Genomic DNA, 25,646 nt, shown 5'->3' with positions numbered 1-25,646 from the left:
AAGCCTAGAAATATAATCTCCAAGCACATGGTAAGTTCACAAGATTAACTCACAGTAGGGGATAATAAGGAGTAGGGAGTGTTGTAACATGTAAATCTTTGTGTATTACTTATTGATCCTAGCAGGAGGAAAGGAGAATATTGTAAGTCAAGGGAGAAGACCAACTTGCAGCCTGGCTGAGCTGTGATTAAAAACTTCAGCAAAACTGTAGTGGAGGCTCTCCAGGGTTAAAGAAGCAAAGACAAAAGGGGAAGCTGATGCAGATGGGAAGACACAGGTAATTTGCAGCTAGGCTTTTTCATGGCTTTGGATGTCATAAATTAAAATTTAAATTCCTTTTGTTGGCAAGGATGAAAACAAAAGATTTTCAAGCAGCTGTGTAGTGGAAGGTCTACTTTACAAAGACATGAAGACAGTCATGATGAAAGGTAAATATGCTTTGTTGCACTGTAGCAAATGGAATTGTAAAGGGGAGCAATCACAGGCAGAGAGCAGCAGCTACTTAACATCCCAGAAAAGAGAAGATGAAACTAAAGAGACCTGACTTTTTATTTTCTAAGCTGAAATATATTTTCTAATAAAGATGTTAGTGTCAACTTACAGACAATATTTACTTATTTAGTTTATGTGGGTGCTTTATCTGCATGTCTGTAGCACATCAGAAGAGGGCACTGGATTCCATGGGACTTTGGTTACAGATAGCTGTGAGTTGACATGTGGGTGCTGGGAAGTGAACCCAGGACCTTTGGAAGGGCAGCCAGTGCTCTAATCACTGAGCCATCTATCCAGCCTCTACAGGCAACATTTAAAGCCAGGATTGGTGAGGGAAATCTCTAGAAAGCCAAGGAGGGAACTTTGAGGAACACTGACAGTGAAAAGCTACCTGCAAAGATTAAACCTTTATCCAGAATTTCCTCCTCATTAATTTAACCCACAGACATAGTCATATTTTCACAGTATACAAAGATGCATTTATTGAGCACAGACCTATTCACTACAGCATTATTTACAGGATTTCCAACATGGAAATGAATGACAAGGCTCATCCTTACTGAGATATTAAAACAGCCATTAAAACGAATGGAAAATCCTGTGAACGAGTGTTTAAAGTAGACTTTGTGCATGTGTGAAGGCATATGCACATTTTCTGGCAGAAAGATGTCTACAGGAACATATGCATATAATAACTCTAGTCCTGTTGAAAAGAATAAAATGAATAAATCATGAATAAAATGCACAGAAAAAAATGTAAAAGCAGAAAGTCCACATGCCTGTTACAGCAATTACTTCAGGCGATAGAATGTGAGAGGACAATAACTCGGAAAAAAGGAAGCTAGACTCTGTACTGTTTATGTTCTTCTATACTATTTAACTCATGATAACCATGTATTACTTTGATAAGAATTTTTAAACTAAACCCAACTATCAATTAACAAAATTAAACAGGAAACTGAAATTACTAAAACCAAATAGGCTTCAAATAAACAAATAAAAATTAGCAATTCCATTCCCAATAACTACCTTTACAAAACACCCAGCACCTAAGGCTAAAAAAAGGGGTGGAAGATTTTCAAGAATAGAGGATTATAAAGTTTCCCATGAGAGTGTGTGTGTCTCCCAGGAATGTCAGAAGCTACGCCCAAAAAGTCTCCCAACATGGCCATTTAAAGGTGAGCTGAACAAGGACAACACCAATAGATAAGTGGACAGAGAGAAAGCCCACAACACCACAACCCTACAAAGAATGTTGCGCAACTAAGGCACGCTGAGAGCAGGAAAAACCATCTTCCCCAAGGAAGAGCATATCAACTGGTTATCCACTACTAAGTGGTCAGTCCTAGAAACATCTATATAAATCAGCTGTGTTCATGTATTTAGGAATATATGTATGCATACACACATACACATATGTAGCAATAATTAATTTAAAAAGAGTCCATAAATTGAAAGAGATAATGGAAGGGTAGTAGGGAAGATTTGTAAAGGTGAAAAGGAAGGGGGAAATGATGTAAGTGGAATATAATATAAAAAAATTTAAATTTCTTAAACTGAAATTGCCATTCTTACCCTCAGTTCTGACCTCTCTACTGTCTCTTCCAGAGTACCTTCACCATCCTCTCTAATTACCTAAATTAAAATTTCTAGGAGTAGACCTTGCACTACCATCAGAACAGTTGGGAGCTCAAGAGCAAGCTTAGAAAATGCTGCTGATAGAAAAAGCGGTTCTGGAAAACAAAGGAAGGGAGGTTTTGCTACCAGGAAGTGATGGTGCTGACAAGGCTCAGAGTCCCTAATGTGCTGCCGATGCAGTAATACCAGGCACATTCTACAAGGAATGTGGTAAAATCATAGAAGCTGTGGAAAAGGTAAAGTCTGGAAGGAGATTCAGTGAAGTGGTCACACAGAAAATAAAGTCAGGCAAGGGGATGACTTGAGCTGGATAACCAGAGAGATTGTTTAAAGAAGCAGCACTGGCTTTGTCTGTAAGTTAGATGAATAAATCTTTGTTATGAAAAAATGGATATCATATTATTATGTTAAAGGAAGAAAATAATAAGAAAGAGTGAAAAGAGAAAGTCCTGGGAGTCATTGTATAATCTCCCTCCCCTACAACTATTTTTAGTCAGTAAATATTTATCAAGTGTCTTCTGTGCCAAGAACTATTTTAGATACAAAGGAAGCTGTCTATACTTTGCTTTTACAAACCCCCAAACCAAACCAACTGTAAGTCCTCTGGCTTCACGCTCTTCGAAATCTCTGAAATGTCCCCCACAACCTCATTTTTACTATAACTCACATGATTCAAATGAAGATAAGTGAGGAACTCTGAATCTCTATAGTGTGGGCATTTTTGTGCTATTTTACCTTATTCCATGATCATGGAGTTAACCATTACCTTCTCTACTGACATTCTTCAATGTCTCTGTTACCCTCTGAATAAAAATACAACCTCCTAGGCATGGGATCAAAGCCCTTTATGATGCTTACTTATGTATTCTCCACACCCACTGCTAGGTTTACCTGGCACTACGGATTTCACACTAGCCATCCTGAACTTTTTACTGTTACCTAATACTGTATTTTTCTGTGCTCCACACCTTCAGCATGTTACTTCTATTCAGATTCCTTTCACCGAGCTGTCTGCCTGGTAAAGTCTTGCACATTCCTTAAGATAAAATGCTGTAAGCCGAGACTGTTCTGTCATATGCACCCCCATAACGTCCCAATTCAACAACTGTTCACAGTGGCTACCTTCTGTGAGTTCTTCAAAGACAACGTATCTTTCAAGGTCTCCAATCCTGAAGTTTACTTTAAGAGCTGACTTACTATATAAAATAAAGATAGTTACATTTCCATCACTAGGTTGTCTTAATAATGAATGAGAATAAAGTTACTGCAAAGTATCTGGCATTTAGTAAATATTCAGTAACTGTTCGCTTAGAACACCTCTTACAATAAGGTTTTATAAGTGTGCCTGGTAGCATAGCCACTACCCTTCCTTCTTTAGTAATATACACAAACTAGATCATCCACCAGTTGCAATCCTGTATCAGCAACACAAACTCCTGAAGACTGATTCACACCAGCAATACAGAGCCTGCATACTAACCACAGGCTTTATTTTATCTATTTCTTTTATTTAGAACTTGATCCCCATATCTCTTTCCCTTTAGTTGACTTGTTTGCATACTGGTAAATCCGTAAGAAGATTTCTATTTTTATTTCCCATTTTACTTTAATATTAAAGTTACACCATCTATTATTTTATGGCTATAGAAGTTGAAGTTTGCCACCATAAATAACCATTGGGATTTCTTCTAATATCATTTTACCTTCTAGACCCATTCTTAAGAAATGCTCTGATGACAATTGTCTTTATCAACATTTCTGACTCAGGCTTTAAACACTTCATACATATGTCTTAACTATCCTAACTGGAATTGATTAACTCCAAAAAGATGGTAAACTCTGAGTTCTCTAACTTCTGTATTTTCCAAACTAAGGACATCCCTGAATACAAAAGCCAATAAATGATTCCAAATTTTGATGCTCCAAAAGGCATCAAAGTCTAAACAAAATCACAAGGTAATGGTAGGTCACTGAGTATAAAATGTGCGTTCTATTGTCACTGGCCTTCTTTAGAAGTTGCATGTGTTACATGAATGGGTAAACTTCTGGACAGCCTGTTATACACAAACATTTCTAGTATTATATGAAAAATACTCAAGCTTACAATAATCTCACCTTAAAAATTTAAGATTTACTTTGGACAAATCAATGAGCATGACAGCAGTATAATATTGTTTCATTACTATTGCATCAGTGTTGTATGCTTATAAGCTCATAAGAAAACAATCTGTGTTTCTGTTCTTTCGATTCCATATATGGGCATTGATTAATATATAATTTTGGCTTAAGATATGTTGAAATAATCTAAATCACAAAGCTTTTATATATATATATATATATATATATATATATATATATATACACACACACATATACATATATACATATATGTATGTATATGTTATAGAGTATAATTTTAAAAATAATTATGTCTTAAAAACAGAAGCAAAGAAAGAAGCAATTCTTTTAAAAGTCAGTGTTACATTATCTAACTGTGATAGGCCTCTAAATAAAACCACTTAAAAAAAAAAAAAAGATAGGAACTGGGGGTAAGACTTAATACCAGGTACATTCCATACGAACGTCGGTACATAGAATTATAGGAACATAGACAAAAAATTGGATGTAATTACATGTGCTTATAATCCCAACACTGGGGAAGTGGAAAAAAGAGGTTCCATCAAGCTTGCAGGTCAATGACTCCAGCCTTACCGGCAAACCCCAGAGCTCGCAAGAGACACTGTTTTATAAAACAAGTGGATGGTGCCAGAGCAATGATATCTGAGGTTGACTGAACACACACACACACACACACACACACACACACACACACACACAGGCACTCATACACGCACCAAGCAAAGCCACTAAGTAAGTTACCTGTAATCATTCCGATCATCAGTTTTTATTCCAGGCCAATCTCTCTTCAGGTATTGACTAGCCAACTTCTGGATACCCTGTTAAAATATATATAAGAATGAGAAAAATGGGACTTATGTAATATTCATTTTATGTAACCAAACTACTTGTCTGAACCACTGTTGTCACCTCAGGCTCCCAATATTCCTTGGCTGAAGCACAGGACACATTTCTATATTCCAGCAACAAAACTCTCATGTACCAGGAGAGGAACAGGAGCACTCACCGTGGAACAGACAGATATACACTGGTTTCTTGAACTGAAGAACAAACTTTGATGATGTTCCATATTTTAACACAGATTTTAAGTATCTTTTTATTAAAAACACAAACATGCAGCAGAAGTCACTTAAAATAGAACAAGTTTTACTAAAAATATAATCACTATAACCTATACAATATGAATGTCAACAAAACAGAGTATTTATCTGTGTATGTATTGAGAACTTAGGATTAGAAGAGAGAAGAAACTTTTGTTGGGAAGTAGGTTAAACTATTCATTCTATTATATATTCCTTCTAGATAAACACAAATGTCCAATAGCAAGATTAGCAGGCCCTATGTAATAGATCTTTACTTCTATATTTATACCCATAAAAATAAACCCATGCTGAAATGAATGTCAATCAGAGAAACTGGAGGACAATCACTGAAAGAAGCATGCTTCACTCTATACACACTGCCTTTTTATAAGATCTACTGACAAATCAACTCAGCCTAACTCAACAAATGCCTACGATGAAGCAGCATTCTTTCCATCCAAAGCATAGCAAGAACTAAAGCTCCTTTGAATCTTAAGTTCTTCCTGAACTTGGCAATAGCTGGGTCCCACTATTTCCAGATAGGATGTATTCTGAGAACTCATCTTAAGCTGAGAATTCGTCAGATTGTAACTACAATCTCCAGTACTTCCACTTAACATCTCTTAAACTCTAGGGAACCTAATTGGTATTTCTTCCTTAGCTACAAACAGTATCTTTCTCACTTCTGAACCTTGTTCATGTTGTTTCCAATTCATGTTTCAAATTTTTACCTCTTATTTTCTAATGACTCTAAGTTTTCCTAACTAAACACTCATAAGTATAAGCAAAAGAAAAGAACAGTTTTCCATGGACTCCTGAGAAACTTAGTAGCACAAGCTACTTATGTCCTCATCATTTTTTTTTTTTATTTTTTAAACCACTATCTACACCTTCAGTTACTCTGTCATACAATCCTATTTATTCATAATCCTCATATCCTGTTATTATCTTGTTTAAATATTTTTCTGTTTATTAACTAAAAGTTCTACTACATAGGGATGTTTATTTATATTTTTTTTATCAATAAAGTACTATATCTCCAGACTATAACATAGTGGCTAGAAGTTAGCTGTTACTAAAATATCCACTGTCTGCATCAATAAATTCCACTTACATTACTGTTCCTAATGTATATATCAATCTTTTGTGTTTTTGTCATTGTGGGTTTGAAATGTTTGGATCAAAATTCCTGTAGTCCTTAATTTTTACATAGGAAAAATGATGACTATTAGATTTGATTACATATAAATTCATCAATTATTGTCAAATTTGGCTATCATCATGATTGAAAAGGATTATGTGTGTGTCTCAAAGCCATGAGAAAGATCCCCTGGAGTTTATTTCAATACCTATTTCATACTGCACATTAATATTTGAAAAGGTTGACTAAGTCAAGATCCCTGAATTAAAAGAACTCACATCTGTAGAGAGAAGCAGTATAAAACGCAAAATGCCAAGCAACATGCAGCTTCCAAAAATAAATACATAAGTGTCCAAATAAGGAACAGATGATGTAGCCTTTTTAAAAAAAAATCACATATGAATGATACAATAATTTTCAGCTTAATTAACTCTAAAGTGTTTGCAGAACATTTCACACAAAACATGGTCTAAGAAATGACCTCTTAAGAGAAGGGGAAAGAGCCAGGAGCAGTGGCGGTCAGTACTCGGGAGGCCAGCCTGGCCTACTGAGCAAGTTCCAGGTTAGACAAGGCTACATAAAGAAACCCCCGTCTTGAAAAACCAAGGGGTGGGGGGAAGGAGGAGGGAAAAAGGGAGAAAGAGGAGAGAAAGGACAGATCTTCACATTCTCTCTTAACTCTGTGAAGGAGATCTAACTCTTAAAACCACAAGGAAATAGGACCCTTTATAATATTCAGATATTACTTGAGGTAATATAGCTCATAGACAGTTAAATTCTAGCCAGGCTTGTAATCCCAGTTCTTGAGAAATAGAGGTAAGGACTACCATGAGTTTAAGGGCCGCCTGGTCGACACAGCAACTTCCAGGCCTATATCAAATGACAATTTAAGCTTGAGAATCACAAGTTCCCAAAGCTTTTATAAAAAGACACTATTTAAAGTATATTTTATCTAATTAAAAAAAAAAATCAATGGATTAATTTGCTTACTTTTTGTGCATTCTAAACCACCAAAGCAGTTTCTAGAGCTCTAAACCACAAAGCTGGACTGTATTAAACTGAATGAACCTTTCAGAGATGAGTTGAGGGATTCATAAACTGGACAAACAGTGAGCTCTCTAGATGAAAGACTTTATTCAAGTTAGTTCACAGAGACGGGAATCGTGATTTCTATGTGCTCTACGCAGCTGTTCAAGATCTAATCTGCATAGATGCTCAGAAATACTCCATGACCATTATCAGTAAGGTCCTAAATAACAGTTCATGCCTCTGAGAGCATTTTATATACTTGATTTAACTAGTTTACCTTCTAAATTATGCTTAAAGCTACATCATATAGATGAATGGCCTGTTACAAAGAAAATTATCTACACTAATTAATTTACTAAGGAAAATAAAGTTATGGCTGACCATTTTTAAAAGGCTTTTTCTTCAGTCACTCCCCTGACCCATGGGAGTAGAATTATTCTCAAAACTGGTCCACTAGGCATATATTTATTTACATTGACTTGAACACCACATACAAAAAGTTCCTTTGACTAGCAATATAATTCTCACTGACGCAGTGACTTCCATAAAAATGTAGTACAATCAGACAGCCTTTGGAACACCCAATGACATCCTATTCCAACTTTTAAAGAAGCTGTCAGTGTCTGATATAAGACTTGCTTTGTTTTACCATTCAATAACACTTGCTGTATTTCCCTAACAAGTGAAGAAATACAAAGAAAGCCACTGTTAAGTAGACACTGGGAAATGGACTGATGGTTTAACCTTTGGCCCATTCACAACACCAAGCTGAGCAGGAGTGTGCTCCTGGCTCTCTCAGAGCCATTCTGTATGTAGCCATTCTTTCCACAGCAAAGGATGGAATTAAAACTTGAATTTCACTAAGATTGACATTGGGTGGCTTTTTTTTTAAATATTAGAAAACAACATTCTGTATATGCTACACATTTGAATCACAAAATTTCCAATGTTACATAAATGGTATTTTAAAAGTAGGTACACGGCATAAAGTAGATGGAAGGTGTGATAACAACCTTACCACACTCCCACATCAATTTCATAGTAACAAGAGCTTTATAATCACTCTCTTTTGAATTTATTCATTTTTTTTTTTTATTTGCTGGGAACTGAACCCAGATCCTTTGTAAGAGAAGCAAATGCTCTTAACTACTAAGCCATTCATTCAGGTCCCAATTCTTCTTCAATTTCTTGTTTTTACAAACAGGGTCTCACTGTTGCAACCCTGGCTAGCCTAGAACTATCTACAGACCAGGCTGACCTGGAACATACAGAGATCTGCCTCTCTGCCTCCTGAGTGCTGGGATTAAAAGGGGGCACCATGACAGCAGCCCTAATTCCAAACTTAAGAAAAGGTTTGAAATGCTAACATTTGGTTGGTTTGTAAAAGTATTGTACTAAAGAGTTACAGCTTTACCCTTTAATTCTCTATGCTTACCATTATGCCAATATTAGTAATGTACTTCAATTCAGTTTTTATTGTCTTTAAAACACAATTATTTCAAACCTTTTCTTAAGAAGGCTAGAATCAGGGCTGCTGTCTGTCATGGTGCCCCCTTTGACCTCAGGACGTTGAGTGCACAGAACTAGATGATTTTTACTACTCACATATGTACATCTATCTATGTAATTATTTTATGTATATTTTTATTTAGATGCCTCCTATTCTAATTATCCACAGTTACTTGTTCCAGTTTCTCCATCTTGCTTATTATAACTTCTTTCCAACACTGAGTAATATCGCTTCTATCATTTGTGTTCTATGTATTTATTTGTTTAATTCTGGCATCTGTATACAACATTGCAGAACTGTTAAAATATAACTATTGATCCAATAGGGATTAAACCATCAACCAAAGAGTACATATAGAGGGACCCATAGCTCCAGCTGCATTTGTAGCAGAGGATGGCCTTATCTGGCATCAATGGAATGGGGGGGGGCCCTTGCTCCTGTGGAGGTTCTATGCCCCAGCATAGGGGAATTTTAGGGCAGGGAGGCAGGAGTGGGTAGGTGGTTGGGGGAGCATCCTCATGCTGGGGGGGGGGAGGGAGAATGGGCTGGGTTTACGAAGGGGAAACTGGGAAGGAAGATAACATTTGAAATGTAAATAAATAAAATAACCAATAAAAAAGAAATACATATGTATGTGTGTGTGTGTATATATATATATATCTATATATATCTATATATATCTCCTTGTGTGTGTGTGTGTGTGTGTGTGTGTGTGTGTGTGTGTGTAGGTATAGGCTATATGTAGTAAGACTCTCATAAATCAAATCCAAACAATAGCAAAAGCCCCTCTCCTATCTTTCTTTTAATCGATTCTGAGTAAAAGCAACATTATTATTGCAATGCTTAAAATAGAATCATACAAACCATTTTTAAATGTTTTCTTAGAAGGATCTAATAACTGAGATGTGTTGTGTCATCTTTAAATCACCCTATTTATACAAAATTCAGTACTACCTTAGCATATGTTGAACAGACAGCTTATCTGTCTAAAATATACTTAGTTCTCCACTAGACATTGGTATTGTGCCAATTCCACAACAGAAAGCACATGCGTAAGTCCTTAGAACGTGATATATATCTGTTTTACACAATGTTATTGACAACATGAGTACATATCTTAGCAGCTATTTAATAAAAGGCACCCTCTTTTTAAAGAGGCACATAGCTAAATCTACCCAATGGTGAATATTAAGTACCTCAGTTATTTAATTATTTAAGTTTTCTTCAACCTTCTCCTTTAATTTTTTTTTTCTACAGGAAAAAAATCTGCAACAGAAATACTATTCAAACTTTAATCAGGAAAAAGTCTATAGAACAGAGCACTCTAATTTAGGTTGCTTCTAAAATTCCAATAGTGTCATGGCATGGTAGTAGATAACTTTAATTCTAGCACTTAGACTCAAAAGAAAACTCTTGGTAAATTCTAGGCAAGCATCATCTGCAAACTGAGTTCCAAGATTTCATTAGCCTTTACTCTGTCTTCCATTTTTCAACAGAACTCTTACCTAAGAATGACAGCTATATAGTCATGGGTCTCTGGGTATTTTGTTTTTTGGGGTTTTCCCCCACTCCTTGTATTTAGTAAATATTTTTTCCACAAAGCATTGTGGCTGTCAGGAAAAGGGTTTGCAATATTTTCATAGTTGCTGTCATCTCCTGAAAATGATTTAATTTTGTAATTAGTTAAGATTTAAATTTGGCCCAGTTTATTAAAGCATTTCCAAGCCCTTGCCTAGAATACTTTAAATCCTAGGTTCTGTTCCTGGCATCAGGGGGAAAAAAGTATCAACTGGAAAAACACAAATTATAGCCTCTGAACTTTTAAAAAAGTATGTCTAAAATTTTAGCTTTGTCAAAATATTATTAAGTCAGCAAACATCCTTAAAACTATACCACTTAAAATGTCTAATACATTGAATGTCCTGTTTTCAGGGTGAAAAGCAGCTAGAGTGAAAGTCCCGATCACAACAAGATTCTTACTGGGGAGAAATGATTTGGTTTCTCCTGTTTTCAAACTTAAAATTGTTACACCAGTCAGCATGACTGGGCTACCACTGATGTCAAAGCCAGCTGTAAAAGCAGTTCTTTCTCCAAAGCAGAAGCTGGAATGTATTTAATCAGCAAGCAAATGGTATCTCGTGCTTGACAACAGCCATCTGGGAACAGAGGTGGAAATTCAGAAGAAATAGCTCAAATGCATCTGAACATTCAAAGCAGAGGAAAGCCATTCTTCTTTCATTTTCCTTGATGAATGGACAAATGCACAACTAACCATCAAGCTAGTATCTGAGAGTTTTCTGTATACAAGATGTCCAAACTTCTCTGTGAACTTTTTTTTATGCAGTAGATAAGCAACAGAAAGTTTTTTAAAGTTAAGTAATTTACATAAGATAACCCAGCTAGTTAGGCAGAGACTTGGATCCAGATCATTTTTCAAAGTTTAAAATACTTCTGGACTACTCAATTCATTCAGATAAAATCATGCATGCTATCTCAAATCACTATACATTTTGATTGACAGCTATAAATAAGTTCTTTAAAGAATAGAACTATAAAAACCTGGCACAGTTCACAGACTTAACTCAGTAAATAACTGTTGAACTAAATCACCCTCACTGTGGTGAATGATTATACATACACTCTAGAAAAATAACCACCTTTATTTTTCATAGCAAAGAAATTGAACAGGAAGTACAGGGTTCCTAGTTAGTTGTCTGTACCAGTTATGACTAAAATCTTTCTTAGTATAATGCATTTCTTACAATTAATGAAATATTAGCACATTATTAAAGTTTATGGCTTGTATTACTGTTTACTATTTATCAGTTTTGTCAAATTAACAGCATTGTGTATCCATAGTTTCACTGCCACAAGCCTTCTGGTGCCTCCACTATTGCCTCATCCCCAGAATCTCTCCAATCGCTCAACTTTACTATCTACAGAGTTCTGTCATTTTTTTGGCATTTATTATTAGTCACTTTTAAGAGTTCTTCCCAATATTAGTGATATGAATAATTTTGGGCAATTATTTTCTCCCAGTTCCATGTTTTTTCTTTTAACAATGTCACTTGCAGAGCAGCTGTCACATACTGTCTATTTTTAACACTGAGTTCTTATTAACTAGTGAAGGGATCTTGAGGAATCAGATTCCTGAAACACACACACCAAAATCAAATTAATTTAAGATAATAAAAATGATCATGACACAGAAACACTTCAGTGTTACTTGTCTTAAAGTAAAACCATTTATCATGTAACTACTGCAACTAGAAACGGGACACATTAGTAAATACAATTTAAAAACCCTTTTTAAAATTACATTTTTTGCACAAAAATTAAACTTCACTTAGAGTCAAAGCTAAATTTTTAAGTCTTTCAGAAAAAACAAACCAAAACAAACAAACAAAAAAACAAACCTTTAGCCAGACATGATGACACATGACTTTAAGTCCCAGAGCTTGAAGGCAGAGGCAGATGGGTCTCTGAGTTCAAGGCCAGGCTAGTCTACATAGTGAGTTCTAGGATGGCCATGTATAGATTCTGTCTCCAAAACAAAATATAAACAAACAAACAAAAACCACAACTACTTTAAATTTCAGCACTCAAGAAACAGAGGCAGGTGAATCTCTGTGAGGCCAGCCTAGTCTAAATACCATGTTCTAAGCTGCCTCAGGGAAACAGACACTAAAACTGTCAAGTAGAGTATCTAATTGGACTATTTTGCAATTTCTATCTGTTTAAGCTTACAACATACAACATAAATAATTACTCACAAAAAGATGTCACTAATACTAAAAGCAGATATCAAAGCCTAAGCTTACACTAACAAAAAATAGTTTCTATTTTCATTAAAAAAACCATCAAGTTAATAAATAATTATATCAATAATATAATGTATTTACAAAAATAATCACATCAATAAAACATCTCAAAACTCAAAGAGTAGAGAAAGTTACTAAAGCATCAACTCTATTTAAACTGTATATCCTGTACCACTCAAGCTTTTCATTGCTTTTCAACTTCAATAAAAAGAATTAGAAAACATGCATTTTATTTATTGATAATAAGGTAAATCCTGAGATAAACTAGGTAGTAGTGAATAACAAGTAAAGTCACTCATTTTTCTTTAAGTTGAAGTTGCTCCATCACTAACTCTTTTTTAGTTTTTAAAAACGTATTATTTGCTTGGTATGGGAGTATGTGTGCATCTGTGTGTACCACACCACAGTGCAGATATGGAGATAAAATAGTTGGTTCTCTCCTTCCATCATGTGGGTCCTAAGGATCAAACTCAGGTTGTCCAGCTAGTGGCAAAAATGCCCTTAGCCTCTAAGCCATCTAAGGCCTGAACAGCCCTTAGATTTTAGAGACAGGGAGGCATCAAACTTAAGATCCTCTGCTGCTACAGAACCAGTGCAGGGTGCAAAGTCCCACCATAAATTTTAAAGCAAAATTTACAAGATTCTTCCATAGTACCTGAAGTCCTATAGAATAGATGTTACAAGTCGACGAGACTATGATACTGACAATTTAACAAAGTTCACAGTGATTTCCCTGAGTAGCTATCGCTGAGTCTCTAGCAAACTGGTGGAGCACAAGCAAACATGGGTTGAACTTTAAGTTCATCTACTTGTCTTGATCTGCATTTTCTTACTTCAAAAATAAAAGCAGTGAGTGCATACCATGTGTGTTCTTTTGAGATTGGGTTACCTCACTCAGGATGCTATTTTCTAGTTCCATCTATTTGCCTAAAAATTTTATGAATTCATTCTTTTTGATAGCTGAGTAGTACTCCATTGTGTAAATGTACCACATTTTCTGTATCCATTCCTCTGTTGAGGGACATCTGGGTTCTTTCTGGCTTCTGGCTATTATAAATAAGGCTGCTATGAACATAGTGGAGCATGTGTCCTTATTATATGTTGGAACATCTTCTGGGTATATGCCCAGGAGTGGTATAGCTGAATCCTCCAGTAGTACTATGTCCAATTTTCTGGGGAACCACCAAACTGATTTCCAGAGTGGTTGTACCAGCTTTTCAATTCCACCAGCAATGGAGGAGTGCTCCTCTTTCTCCACATCCTTGCCAGCTTCTGCTATCACTGAGTTTTTGATCTTAGCCAGAAGCGCAGAATACCCAAGATACAATCCACAGGCCACATGAAGCTCAAGAAGAAGGAAGACCAAAGTATGGATACTTCAGTCCTTCTTAAAAGGGGGAACAAAATACCCATGGGAGGAGATACAAAGTGTGGAGCAGAGACTGCCTCGCCTTGTGGGACAAAAAATGGGGTCCTGCATCCACTCGGGACTAGGGCTGCTGGGCAAGCTAGTGCAGGAAGTTTGACTAAGAGTACCCCAGGCCACGGTTCCAGGGTGGGGAGGGCGCAGTCTGGGGTCCCCGTGGACCTGCTGGAGTCGGGCTCCCAACTCTCAAGCACCACAGACACTGGGTACTGCAGAAGAGCTGAGAATGGTTGGGGACCCTTGGGCGGACTCTGGTCCAGGGGCGAAGGGGAAAAGGGTAGGAGGAGAGAGCTCTGCTTGTGTGTGTGTTTACTTAAGCATGCATTATTAGAATTACTTTCAATATTAATTATGTTTCCAATTATAATGTTAAACTGTTAAGTTTGCAAGAGAACTTAATATATCATCTATAAATCCACTTTACTTGGCCACAAGAAAACAGTTGTACATTGCAACATACCAAAGCAATCCACAGCATGGTGCCACTAAAACTCATTCATAAATGATTTTATGTAATTATATTATACATAACAAGTGTGGGCACCCTATATTAAAGACTACTGGCTAAGGTTATAGAATTTACTCTCAAAGTTGGTATGCATACTAAATGTGAACTTGGGCCACTTACTAGCTCTCATATTGAATTTCATTATCCATAAAATAAGGATAATACTTTCAGTTGACAGATGGGTAAACTATGGTATGTTCAGACAATATAATATCTGGCATGAAAAAGAAATGAGCTAACAAGTCATTAAGTGAGATGGAAGATTATTAAATGCAAAATGAATAAGCAAATAAATCAACCTGAAATGGCTATATATATATTATATGATTCCAACCATACAACATTCTGGAAAACGGAAAACTATAGTGGAAACGAAAGGATCAATAGTGAAAGGGGACTGGGGAGTAGAAAAGAACAAACACTACGGAGTATTTTAAGAAGAGCAAACGTATTATTATGATTATACAGATTATCACTATAATGTAAGATACATACCATGATACATTTATCAAGATCCACATAATACAATACCAAGACTAAACCCTAGTGTGTCCTAGAATGAATGATATCATATATTTACACACACATGACAGATATACACATAAGAAAAATAAAAATAAATCTTAAAAAATGATATAGCTTCCAAAGCTGTAATAATTCTCAAGTGAAAGTGAATAAAAAGTACCTAATGTACATTCTACTAATGATTGATTATGTCTTAGCAGCATTCAATCTTACATTCATTCAATGAATTACATATATACCATTATTCACTCAATAAATACTTAATAAAAACTAGGTGAAATGATTACTATCATGACCAGGCAAAATTTTTGATAAGGAGTTTTTAAAAAGAGTTATTAATCATTGTGTACTGGCTAGTTTTGTGTCAACTTGACACAGCTGGAGTTATCACAGAGAAAGGAGCTTCAGTTGAGGAAATGCCTCCATGAGATCCAACTGTAAGGCATTTTCTCAATTAGTGATCAAAATGGAAAGGCCCCTTGTGGGTGGGGCCATCTCTGGGCTGGTAGTCTTGGTTCTATAAGAGAGCAGGCTGAGCAAGTCAGGGGAAGCAAGCCAGTAAAGAACATCCCTCAGTGGCCTCTGCTCAGCTCCTGCTTCCTGACCTGCTTGAGTTCCAGTCCTGACTTCCTTTGGTGATGAACAGCAATGTGGAAGAGTAAGCTGAATAGACCCTTTCCTCCCCAACTTGCTTCTTGGTCATCATGTTTGTTCAGGAATAGAAACCCTGACTAAGATACATTGTTTACTTGTTTCAAAATGAGACTTGTCATATATGATTATATCAATTACAAGTGGATTTTAACAATAAATTCAACTCAGTAGTCATTATGTAAAAGAAGCACAACATAAGAGTTTGTCACATATCCTAATAAACTGGATGGGAGGCTGGGAAATAAAGTGCCTATCACGTAAGGATGATGACCTGCACCCACATAAAATCAGGGCATGGTGGTAAACATCTATAACCCCAACACTGGGTAGGGAGGAGGCTACACAGATACATCTATGGACCTTATCACCAGTATAGTCAATCAGTGAGTTCCTGGGTCAAAGAGAAAGGCTGCATCGAACAATAAGGTGGAGAACACTTGAGATGATACCCAAAGTCAGCCTCTGACCTTCATATACATGCATTTATACTGCATACACAGGATCACACACACAAAAGAAACTCAATGTGCATGTATATAATTATCACAAACTAAATGCTGATGAATAACAGAAACTTAATAGTAATATGTAAGGCAAAAACCTCCAAAATTCTTGTATAAATTTTACCAAGGAAAATGAACGTGTTGCCATTTCAGGACCTTAGACATTTCTTCTTTCCTCCCTTCCTTAGGTGTCTAAGTTTCTCACATACGTGCAGTAGGCTGTTAGGAAACATTAACCAACACTTACAGTTTACAGAAGGTGGAACAAAAATCATTTTCAAAGTTTCTTTTAAAATTATCACATCCCTAGTTAATATTCATGAGGATAATTCCACAAAAGCAGTTACAAAACGAAGGCAGAGGAACATAGCTATATATAGTTACACCAGTGGAAGAAAAAGGCAATTTCTCTTTTCTTAAAAAGGAGAAAATAGGTTCAATGAAAATGTTTCCTAAATAACAATTTCACAATATTTTAACCAAATCTTTCATTACTCAGAATGATTTGGAGAACCAGATAACGGTACACAAAGCTGAGTTCATTTGATTCAGACAGGTGGCTAGTCTAGAGCGCTGTGTTAGCAGCCCAAACCCACCCACAATAGCCCTAAAGACGATTATGCAAATGCCAGCTACTGAGTATTTTCCCAGGAACAGGAGAAGGGTTCCTAGTAGAAGCTGCAATTGTTCAGCAATCATGTGGAAAAACAAGCAGAGTTGTGTTGGGGATTTTTTTCTCTCCCCCTTAATTGCTAGAGGCTGAGTGTTTTCATTAAGGGAACTACTTCAGAATGTATGAGATATATAAACACTTACACATATACACATGTGTATCTATTTGATGTACATTTCTCAAAAATCATGAGCAGTTTATCCCACTCTTATCCCCAAGGTCCCCTGGTTGAACATTCTATTCTCCCTTATCAATGCCAGAGCTCATCTGTTAGGTACCTGTTCCCTTGCCAATAAGACAAGCAGAAGTTTAGAAACCTTTTAACATCTTGCTTTGCACATTGTTTTACTTTTAAAAGTCTTCATTTCCTTTCTCATTAGAGGCACAATGTAGCAGGTGAAACCCATAAGAAATACAACACTGACAAGCCAACACTATTCCTTAACTGCATGCTATTAATGTTCTAATGTAAAGTCATCAGGGTCTTCAGTTTCTAAATGGGGTAGTTTTCAAGCATCTAACATCTCTTCTTATGATTCTTCCTAGAATTAAATGGACTGGGCTTGGTAGCATATGCCTTTAAATCTCAGGGCTGGGAAGGCAGAGAAAGGTAGATCTCTGTGAGTTGAAGGACAGCCTAATCTAAAAAGAGAGCTCTAGGCCAACAACCTGAGTTCAAACTCCAGGACTCAACTGGTAGAAGGAAGACTTCCATAGTGAGACCATTTATTAAGAAAGACAGACAGATGGGTAAGGAGAGATAGGGAGGGCGAGCAGACGGGTGCATGCAGAACTAATGTTCTTTCACATTTTCTTATAGTGTGATTTCTGATTATATGACATTCAGAAACAATATACATGCATTTATTCCCCACCCTGTCCTACTTAACCCTCAGCTCTCTCTTCTGTATTAGACGGGACACTGCTTATTTTGACTAAGCTACTAAGGTACAATTTCTTTAGTTAATGTGATGGAACTCAAAGGTTTCCACAACTCTTATGCTGCAAAATGTTACAAAGTTCTGCTAAAGTATATTTAAAGAAGGATTTTATTTAAATACTTATAAGAGAGTATGATATTCATCATATAGTCTTCAATATGTTTAATTCATATAATATATATATTACTTTAAAACAAGACATTATAACTTAAAAGTTGAATAAAGAATACAAGCATATACCACACTATTCATGGAACAGATTGGTATCTTTAAGAGCTCTTTTCAAAATGATTTTGCCAGTTTTGAAATGGTTGTTTCTTATGGGAACAAAGAACTTTAATTGTGTCTCTTATTGCACTACAGTGTGTTTAATGTCTTTCATACATTCATTTGTTAGTCCTAAATTCAAACAAATGTGTGAGTCACAATCACAGTTTAAAAGAAGTACACACCCTGGTAAGTATTTAGTTTAAAAAAGGAGGGGTGGGGTTTGGTATATTCTAACATAGGTATACAGTAGAAGGACAAATGGAAGACATTCTATTTCCTGTTCAAAACTTGGAATACCCCAGATATTTGTTCAAAGATGTAATTCACAGACCACATGAAGCTCAAGAAGAAGGAAGATAAAAGTGTGGATGCTTTAGTCCTTCTTAGAGGGGGGAACAAAATACTTATGGGAGGAAATATGGAGACAAAGTGTGGAGCAGAGACTGAAGGAAAGACCATCCAGAGACTGCCCCCAACTGGGGATCCATCCCACATGCAGAAACCAAACCTAGACACTATTGTGGATGCCAAGAAGTACATGCTGACAGGAACCTGATATAGCTGTCTCCTGAGAGGCTCTGCTAGAACCTGACAAATACAGAGGTGGATTCTCGCAGTCAACCATTGGACTGAGCACAGGGATCCCAATGGAGGAGTCAGAGAAAGGACTGAAGGAGCTGAAGGGGTTTGTAACCCCATAGGAAGAACAACAACATGAACCAACCAGACCTCCCAGAGCTCCCAGGGACTAAACCACTAACCAAAGAATAGACATGGAGGAACTCATGGCTCCAGCCACATATGTAGCAGAGGATGGCCTTGTCGGGCGTCAATGGGAGAAGAGGCCCTTGGTCCCCAGAGGACTTGATGCCCCAGTGAAGGTGAATGGGAGGGCTGGGAGGTAGGAGTTAGTGGGTGGATGGATGCAAGTACACCCTCACAGAAGCAGGAGGAGGGAGGATGGAATAGGGGGTTTACAGAGGGGGAACCAGGAAAGAGGATAGCATTTGAAATGTAAATAAAGAAAATATCCAATAAAAGAAAAAAATAAAAGAAAAAAAAGAAAAAATCTATTTTTTAATATACCAAGGATGGCTAAAAATTTAAGACCAGAGCACATGTGAGCAAAGATGCATAGAAACTGCTACTGAAAATGCAAATGGGTAGAACCACTTCAAAAGTCAGTTTAGGTAGATTCTGAAAATACCAGTACTTAAGTTGGCTATAAACCCAAGAAAACTAAAAGCATATGTCCACTTAAAAACTTGTACACAATGGGCCAATAGGATGGCTCAGTGGGCAAGTCTAACAGCCCAAATTTGATCTCCAGGACTCAGTGAAAGGAAGAAACTAACTCCTGCAAGTTGTCCTCTAACTTTCAGATGCAGGCACAACACAAGTGTAATTAAAACAAAACAACAATAACAAAAAACCTTGCAGGCATGGTGGCATACGCCTTTAATCCCAGACACTTACTATAGTAAGAGGCAAAGGCCCCTTACTATAAACTTCTCTAGCCCAAGGTCTGGGCTGCTCTGCCCCCAGATCCCCTTCCCTATATAACCCAGCCATTTTGGTTACCAGACCCTTTTCTCTCCTGGCTCTCCCCTCCCCTGCTCCTCATATGGCCCCCTCCAGGGTCATGTTCACTCTGGACCTCTCCCCCTCTATTCTGCCATCTGTTTTGTGTCTTGCTGAATTGTTTTAGTACTTTTGTGGATCTTTGGAGCAAGAAGTGGTACAAAGATGATATAGTGTAACCTTGTTTGCATCCATTCCATGTGTTGATCTTTTTCAACACAGAAAAGATTTTGACAAGCTATTGCCACCTGCTTTTATGAATAAAATTTTGTTATATGTCAACCATACCCATTTACCTACATGTTATCTATGGCTTATGTTTGTTTATAGAGTAGTTGCTAGACCCTTGGATCTGTAAAGCCAAACATCTTAACTGTCCAGCTCTTTGCAGAAAAGTTATCAACAACCAAAAAGAGGTATGGTAATATCTAACGCAATTCATTTAATATTTTAGCAAGTATCAAGGTATTTTAGGAATTGAAGACTTTTATGTTTGTCCTTTCTTTATACCCTGTTCCTAGTCTTCCCAGTGCCCATCAGTAGTTTATTTAGATCACTCTCCTAAGAAATCTACTTTAAAACTTTTTACGGATTTTATTTCCAGTCATTATTCCTCAGATATTGATACATAGGTCAGAGCCAATGTATTCTAGTGGGTTATTGGTTTAAATTCTTCAAATAAAATTTGTTATTGTTTTCTTTCAAATTTAATGCATCTTTCATGTAAACATTCAGCATTCAGCTATGTTATTGCTGTTAATAAATTGTGTTACACTATCAGACATTTTTACATTAGGGCTCTTACTGAGATTAAATTGAAACCACTGTGCCTCTCACCTATCTTGTTCGTAAGTTACCTCATTTTATGCTGAGTCTATTGTAGGACATTTGCTCCTGTGAGGTTCCATTGTATTAAGCTTAATTCATTATGCCAGTACTTTTAGTTTCTGCATCCTGATCCTGTCACTGGCAACCACAAGACACAATGTGACAAGATCCTTAAATTCCCATCATCACCAGCCTTCCCTACCACAAACCATGCGCCAAAGTAAAGTCTTTCTTCTTTAAGTTGCTCTTGTCAAGCATCACAGGAACAGGAAAACTAATACAACAGGCAAGAAGACAGTTTCAGGAATAACATGAAACATTTGCAAAATTCTTGTCTTTTTTCCCTACATCTATTTATTAAAATATAACTTGTCTATAAAACTAAAAAATTTTAAGCTCATAGTTAGAACTTTTAAATGCAACTTCCCCAATAATTCATCTTACTAGGTTTTCTAAATTACCCATTCACAAATTAGTGAGAGGAAGAGAGATAGAGGCACAGAGAAGGGGGAGGGGAGGGAGAGAGACACACACAAAGAGACACAGAGTGGGGATAACGATCCTTTAAAGCAAACAGCTGTACGGCACACAGGGTAACACATTACAGTCTTTTGACTGTTTTATTAAGTCAGGTTTGAAGCACAGTTACAGTCATTTGTTTCCCAACTGTCTATGGCTGCTTTCATTCTCCACTAGCAAAGACAGTTAATTTGGCAGAGATCATATGACATTCAAAATATGAAATATTTACTGTTTTGCCCTTTGGGGGTGAGAGAGGAAGTTGGCCAAGCTCTGCTCTGGATGGCTAAACATAACCCTTCCAAATGACCTCTCATTCTTGTTCTTCCTCCAATTATTCATTAAAGTTAGGGCTGAGGTAATTAAACATTCTGCCCTTACACTGCTGCCTTACACTCCGGACAGCCTACTGAAGGCTGAGAGTACGAACCACCTACTGAGGGCTGAGAGTAGGAACCACCGCACCATCTTTACTCAACAGTTTTAAAATGATACATTTATATTAAGAAGCAAGAATCAGCTGGTTGTGGTGGCACATACCTGCAATCTTAGCACTCTAGAAACTAATAATTACAGTGCCTATGAGGCCAGCCTGGGCTACAGAATAAGTTCAATGTCAACCTGGGCTCCACAGCAAGACCCTGTCTCATAAAATCACAAATAAAGAACCCCATAGAAACAAGAGTAATGAGGAAGTCACGACGATCTATCCTACTGAGGACATCAGACCATACAGACCTCTTCAGCCCCTCCCCAACCTCAAGCCCCTGAATAAAATTATTTGATTCCTCCACAAAAGGAAAAGCATCAACAATCAAATGGTACAGAAAATATTATTGTGCGAATATACTTTGGATTTTACTTGTAATCTAATCTTTATAAGTTAAATTCCTCCATTGTTACCTAATTCAATTAATTATTTTAAAATAAAATTCTTTTCTGAAAAAGTATGTCAAAGTAGGTCATTATACTCCTGTATGAAACATAAATGCAAAACCTGGAAAATAGAAGGATATCCTGCTATTCTGAGAATGATCCCTTACTGTTAAACACCTCTTAAATAATTTCCTATGATTTTTTAAAAAAATTCCTTTGCAAATATACATAATGAATACAAATTCTTATAAACCGTTAACAAGCATAAGCTGCAGTTTGTTTTTAAATCGTCAACTTTAGAACAATAGTGCTAGAATATTTTGAGCACTTATCAATGTATCAACAAGTACTTGGGTTCTACCCTTCATAAACTGTGACCTGTAAGAAGGGAAACATGACGCCTCTCCATGGTGAATTTCTATTCTAGCTGAAGTCTTCCAAATAATTTCAAAGCAAGCAATGCTTCTGACATCTAATGGTACAGAGGAATTCACCAACAAAAACAAAACTTTAGAAATCATGGCCTTAAGTACTAAAAACCATAAGTACAAAGTGCTAGCTGTAAGCCACAAAATGTTCAAGAAGGTTATTAAAATAATTATGAAACATGTTTTTCATTTTATTTTTTGTTTACTTATTTAGATGATGAAATAGACCGAGGGCTTCACACAACCTAAGCACTTTACCACCGAGCTACACCCTTAGCTAAGTATCACTTTAATCGCTTCTTTTTTAATAGTTTTTATTCTTTTACATATGAGTTCTTTGCCTGCATGTTTGTCTGTGTACCATGTATGTGTCCAGTGCCTTGTGGAGGGCAGAAGGTGATGTCTGATCTCCTGGAACTGGAGCTGTAGAGAGTTGTTAGCCACTATGTGAATGCTGGGAATTGAACCTGGGTCCTCTGGAAGAACAAACGACAAGAGTTCTTAACCACTGAGCCATCTCTCCAGCATAAATTAGTTTTTTTAAAAAAATATGTTTTATGTGTGCATGCATGTGCAACATGAAGCACATGTGGAACTCAGAGTTTTCTTCTATGATATGGAATCCAGGGATAAAACAGGTTATCAGGTACAGTGACAGTGACAGTGGGTGCCTTTACTAGCTGGGTCCTCTCTCCCTTCCCATGACAAAGTACCTTTCAATAAAATAAAGTAAAATAAACCCAGAGAAAACCACAAGTCTAAGTAATGAGAAGGTATAGTCATAGAATTAGCCCTGGCAGACTCTTCTTGAAACTAAAATAAAGTATTCAAAGAGAAAAGAAAACGTATTGGAACACCAAATGGATGAAATAAAAGGGGTGTCTTGGCACGGTGGGGTAAGCCTCTAGTCCCAACTGCTTGGGAGGCTGACAGATGAGAATTCCTGGAGTCCAGGAATCTATGGCCAGCCTGTGCAACACAGTGAGACAGGAATGGCAAGGAGCATACCTGAACATATAAGTATACAGATCTCCAAAATGTAGTTTAACATTGACCAAAAGCAAGATGAATTGATTGATGGTAGGATTAATAGATGGCTAAATACAGAATAAAGCAAATATACTAAATGTTAGGATTCAAATGAAGGGTATCAGAACATTAATTATAATTGTAATAGTCTTCCAATTTTGCTAGATAGAAACATTCAAAAACAACAAAGCATATTTACACTTTATCTTCTACAGTAGATCAGTTGAAGAACAGAATACAAATATATGAATACATTAAAAAATACCAGAAATGTGCTAAATTTAATTCAGAATATTCAAATGCTCTGAATTATCAACACAAAGATACAAAGAAGCCACCAACAGCAAAAATTAATACAAAATAAAACAAAGAAAGAAACGCAGTATTCTCAGGGTGGGGTTGGGGGGCTTTGAAAGCAAAGACCCAGTTAGTTGCTTAGAACCCTAAACACAGATTTAAACCTCCAATTTAAAACCTGCTCTACCTAGGTGGGTGCACAACTGTAATTCCAGCATGCAAGGAGCCAAGGTGTGAGAATCCTGAGTGCAAGGCCAGCCTGAGATATAAGTAAAACCTTGTCTCAAAAAAATAAAATAAAATAGGGGATGGGAAAAGGAATGTGGGAGGGGGTGACAAGGAGGCGGGCAGTGAGTGGGATATAAAGTGAATAAATAAAAAATAAAATAAAATTTAATAATAATAAAATAAATTTAAACCTGTTTTTTAAAAAGTTCCCAGTCATCCCTGCTACTGTTTACATGATAGTTCTAAGTTCATTTCTCCATAAATGAAGTGTGTGCATATGGAGATATATCTCCATATACACAGGCATAGCAATGTCCTTGTTCATCTTAAGAGTCTCCAGGCATTTACTATTATCCTATTTTTTAAAAGATTTTATTTAATTTTAATCATGAGTACTCTATTTGCATATAGATGCCTTCATGCCAGAGGGCATCAGATTCCATTATAGATGGATATGACCCAACATGTGGTTGCTGGGAATTGAACTCAGGACCTCTGGAAGAGCAGTCAGTGCTCTTAACACTGAGCCAACTCTCCAGCCCCCTATTATCCTATCTTATAGACTGATAATGTGAAGCATAAGGTAGTTAAGGTCTGAGGTTACAAAGCCAAAACCACAACTGATAATCAAACCATATTCTTCATCAGGCTATATTCTCAACTTGGAAAACTTTTATTCCTCAGAATTCTTTTTTTTTTTTTTCTTTTTGGTTTTCTGAGACAGTGAATCTCTGTGTAGCCATGGCTGGCCTCAACCTCAGAAATCCACCTACCTCTGACTCCTAGTGCTGTGATTAAAGGTGTATGCCATCACTGCCCATCCAGAATTCCACTTTTAACAGTTAAATTTTCTAATGCATAAAATCTAAAAATATTTAAAATAAGTTCCAAGTAAGGAATAGAGCCAAACAGCCAAGAGGGCCTCAATGTATATGAATAGGTGTACAATCATGTTCCACAGCAATTAACACTGAGTGTATAGGCATAGGGTCTTTCTGACTGATCATTACTAGTACAAATTGACTAGTACAAACATGACTAGTCCTTGTGACTTGTCATGCTGCTAGCATAAATTTCTGACCAGCATAAACCAAGCAACTATATTCTGCCTCATACTATAGTCATTTAGATATGCATTTATATTACTTGATTACAAACCCTTTGAAAATAATCAACTTTTATCTACTCTTAAATATTAACTTAAGAAGCCATGTGCTCATATTTATCAAACACTCACTGAATTGTAATGTTTAAGCTGGTAAAAAAAATTTTGCTTGAATAAATAACATTTGTTAATACGTCACTAAAAACAACTGTCTTGAGTCAATGATTCATTTTTTATTAGTTTTATGAAAATTAAGAGCATAATTCTGCTAAAGTACATGAAGTATTTTTTTAAATGATGAAAGGAAAATAGCCGGGCGTGGTGGCACACGCCTTTAATCCCAGCACTCTGGAGGCAGAGGCAGGCGGATTTCTGAGTTCAAGGCCAGCCTGGTCTACAAAGT

At 36.5% G+C, this 25,646-nt stretch overlaps 1 protein-coding gene across 2 annotated transcripts in view; it reads right to left on the bottom strand.

The window, feature by feature from the left end:
* Positions 1-25,646, bottom strand: part of Fchsd2 (FCH and double SH3 domains 2) — a 169,756-nt gene that overhangs the window by 103,086 nt on the left and 41,024 nt on the right. For both annotated transcript variants that reach the window (XM_021167292.2, XM_021167291.2), the window contains exon 4: positions 5,011-5,087. In XM_021167292.2, coding sequence (XP_021022951.1) covers positions 5,011-5,087 — 77 coding nt within the window. The remainder of the gene's footprint in view (positions 1-5,010; positions 5,088-25,646) is intronic.

The sequence above is a fragment of the Mus caroli genome, chromosome 7 (genome assembly GCF_900094665.2).
Source record: "Mus caroli chromosome 7, CAROLI_EIJ_v1.1, whole genome shotgun sequence".
Classification (NCBI taxonomy): domain Eukaryota; kingdom Metazoa; phylum Chordata; class Mammalia; order Rodentia; family Muridae; genus Mus; species Mus caroli.
The sequence above is the reverse complement of the archived record's forward strand: the minus strand, read 5'-3'. Positions and strand labels throughout refer to the sequence as shown.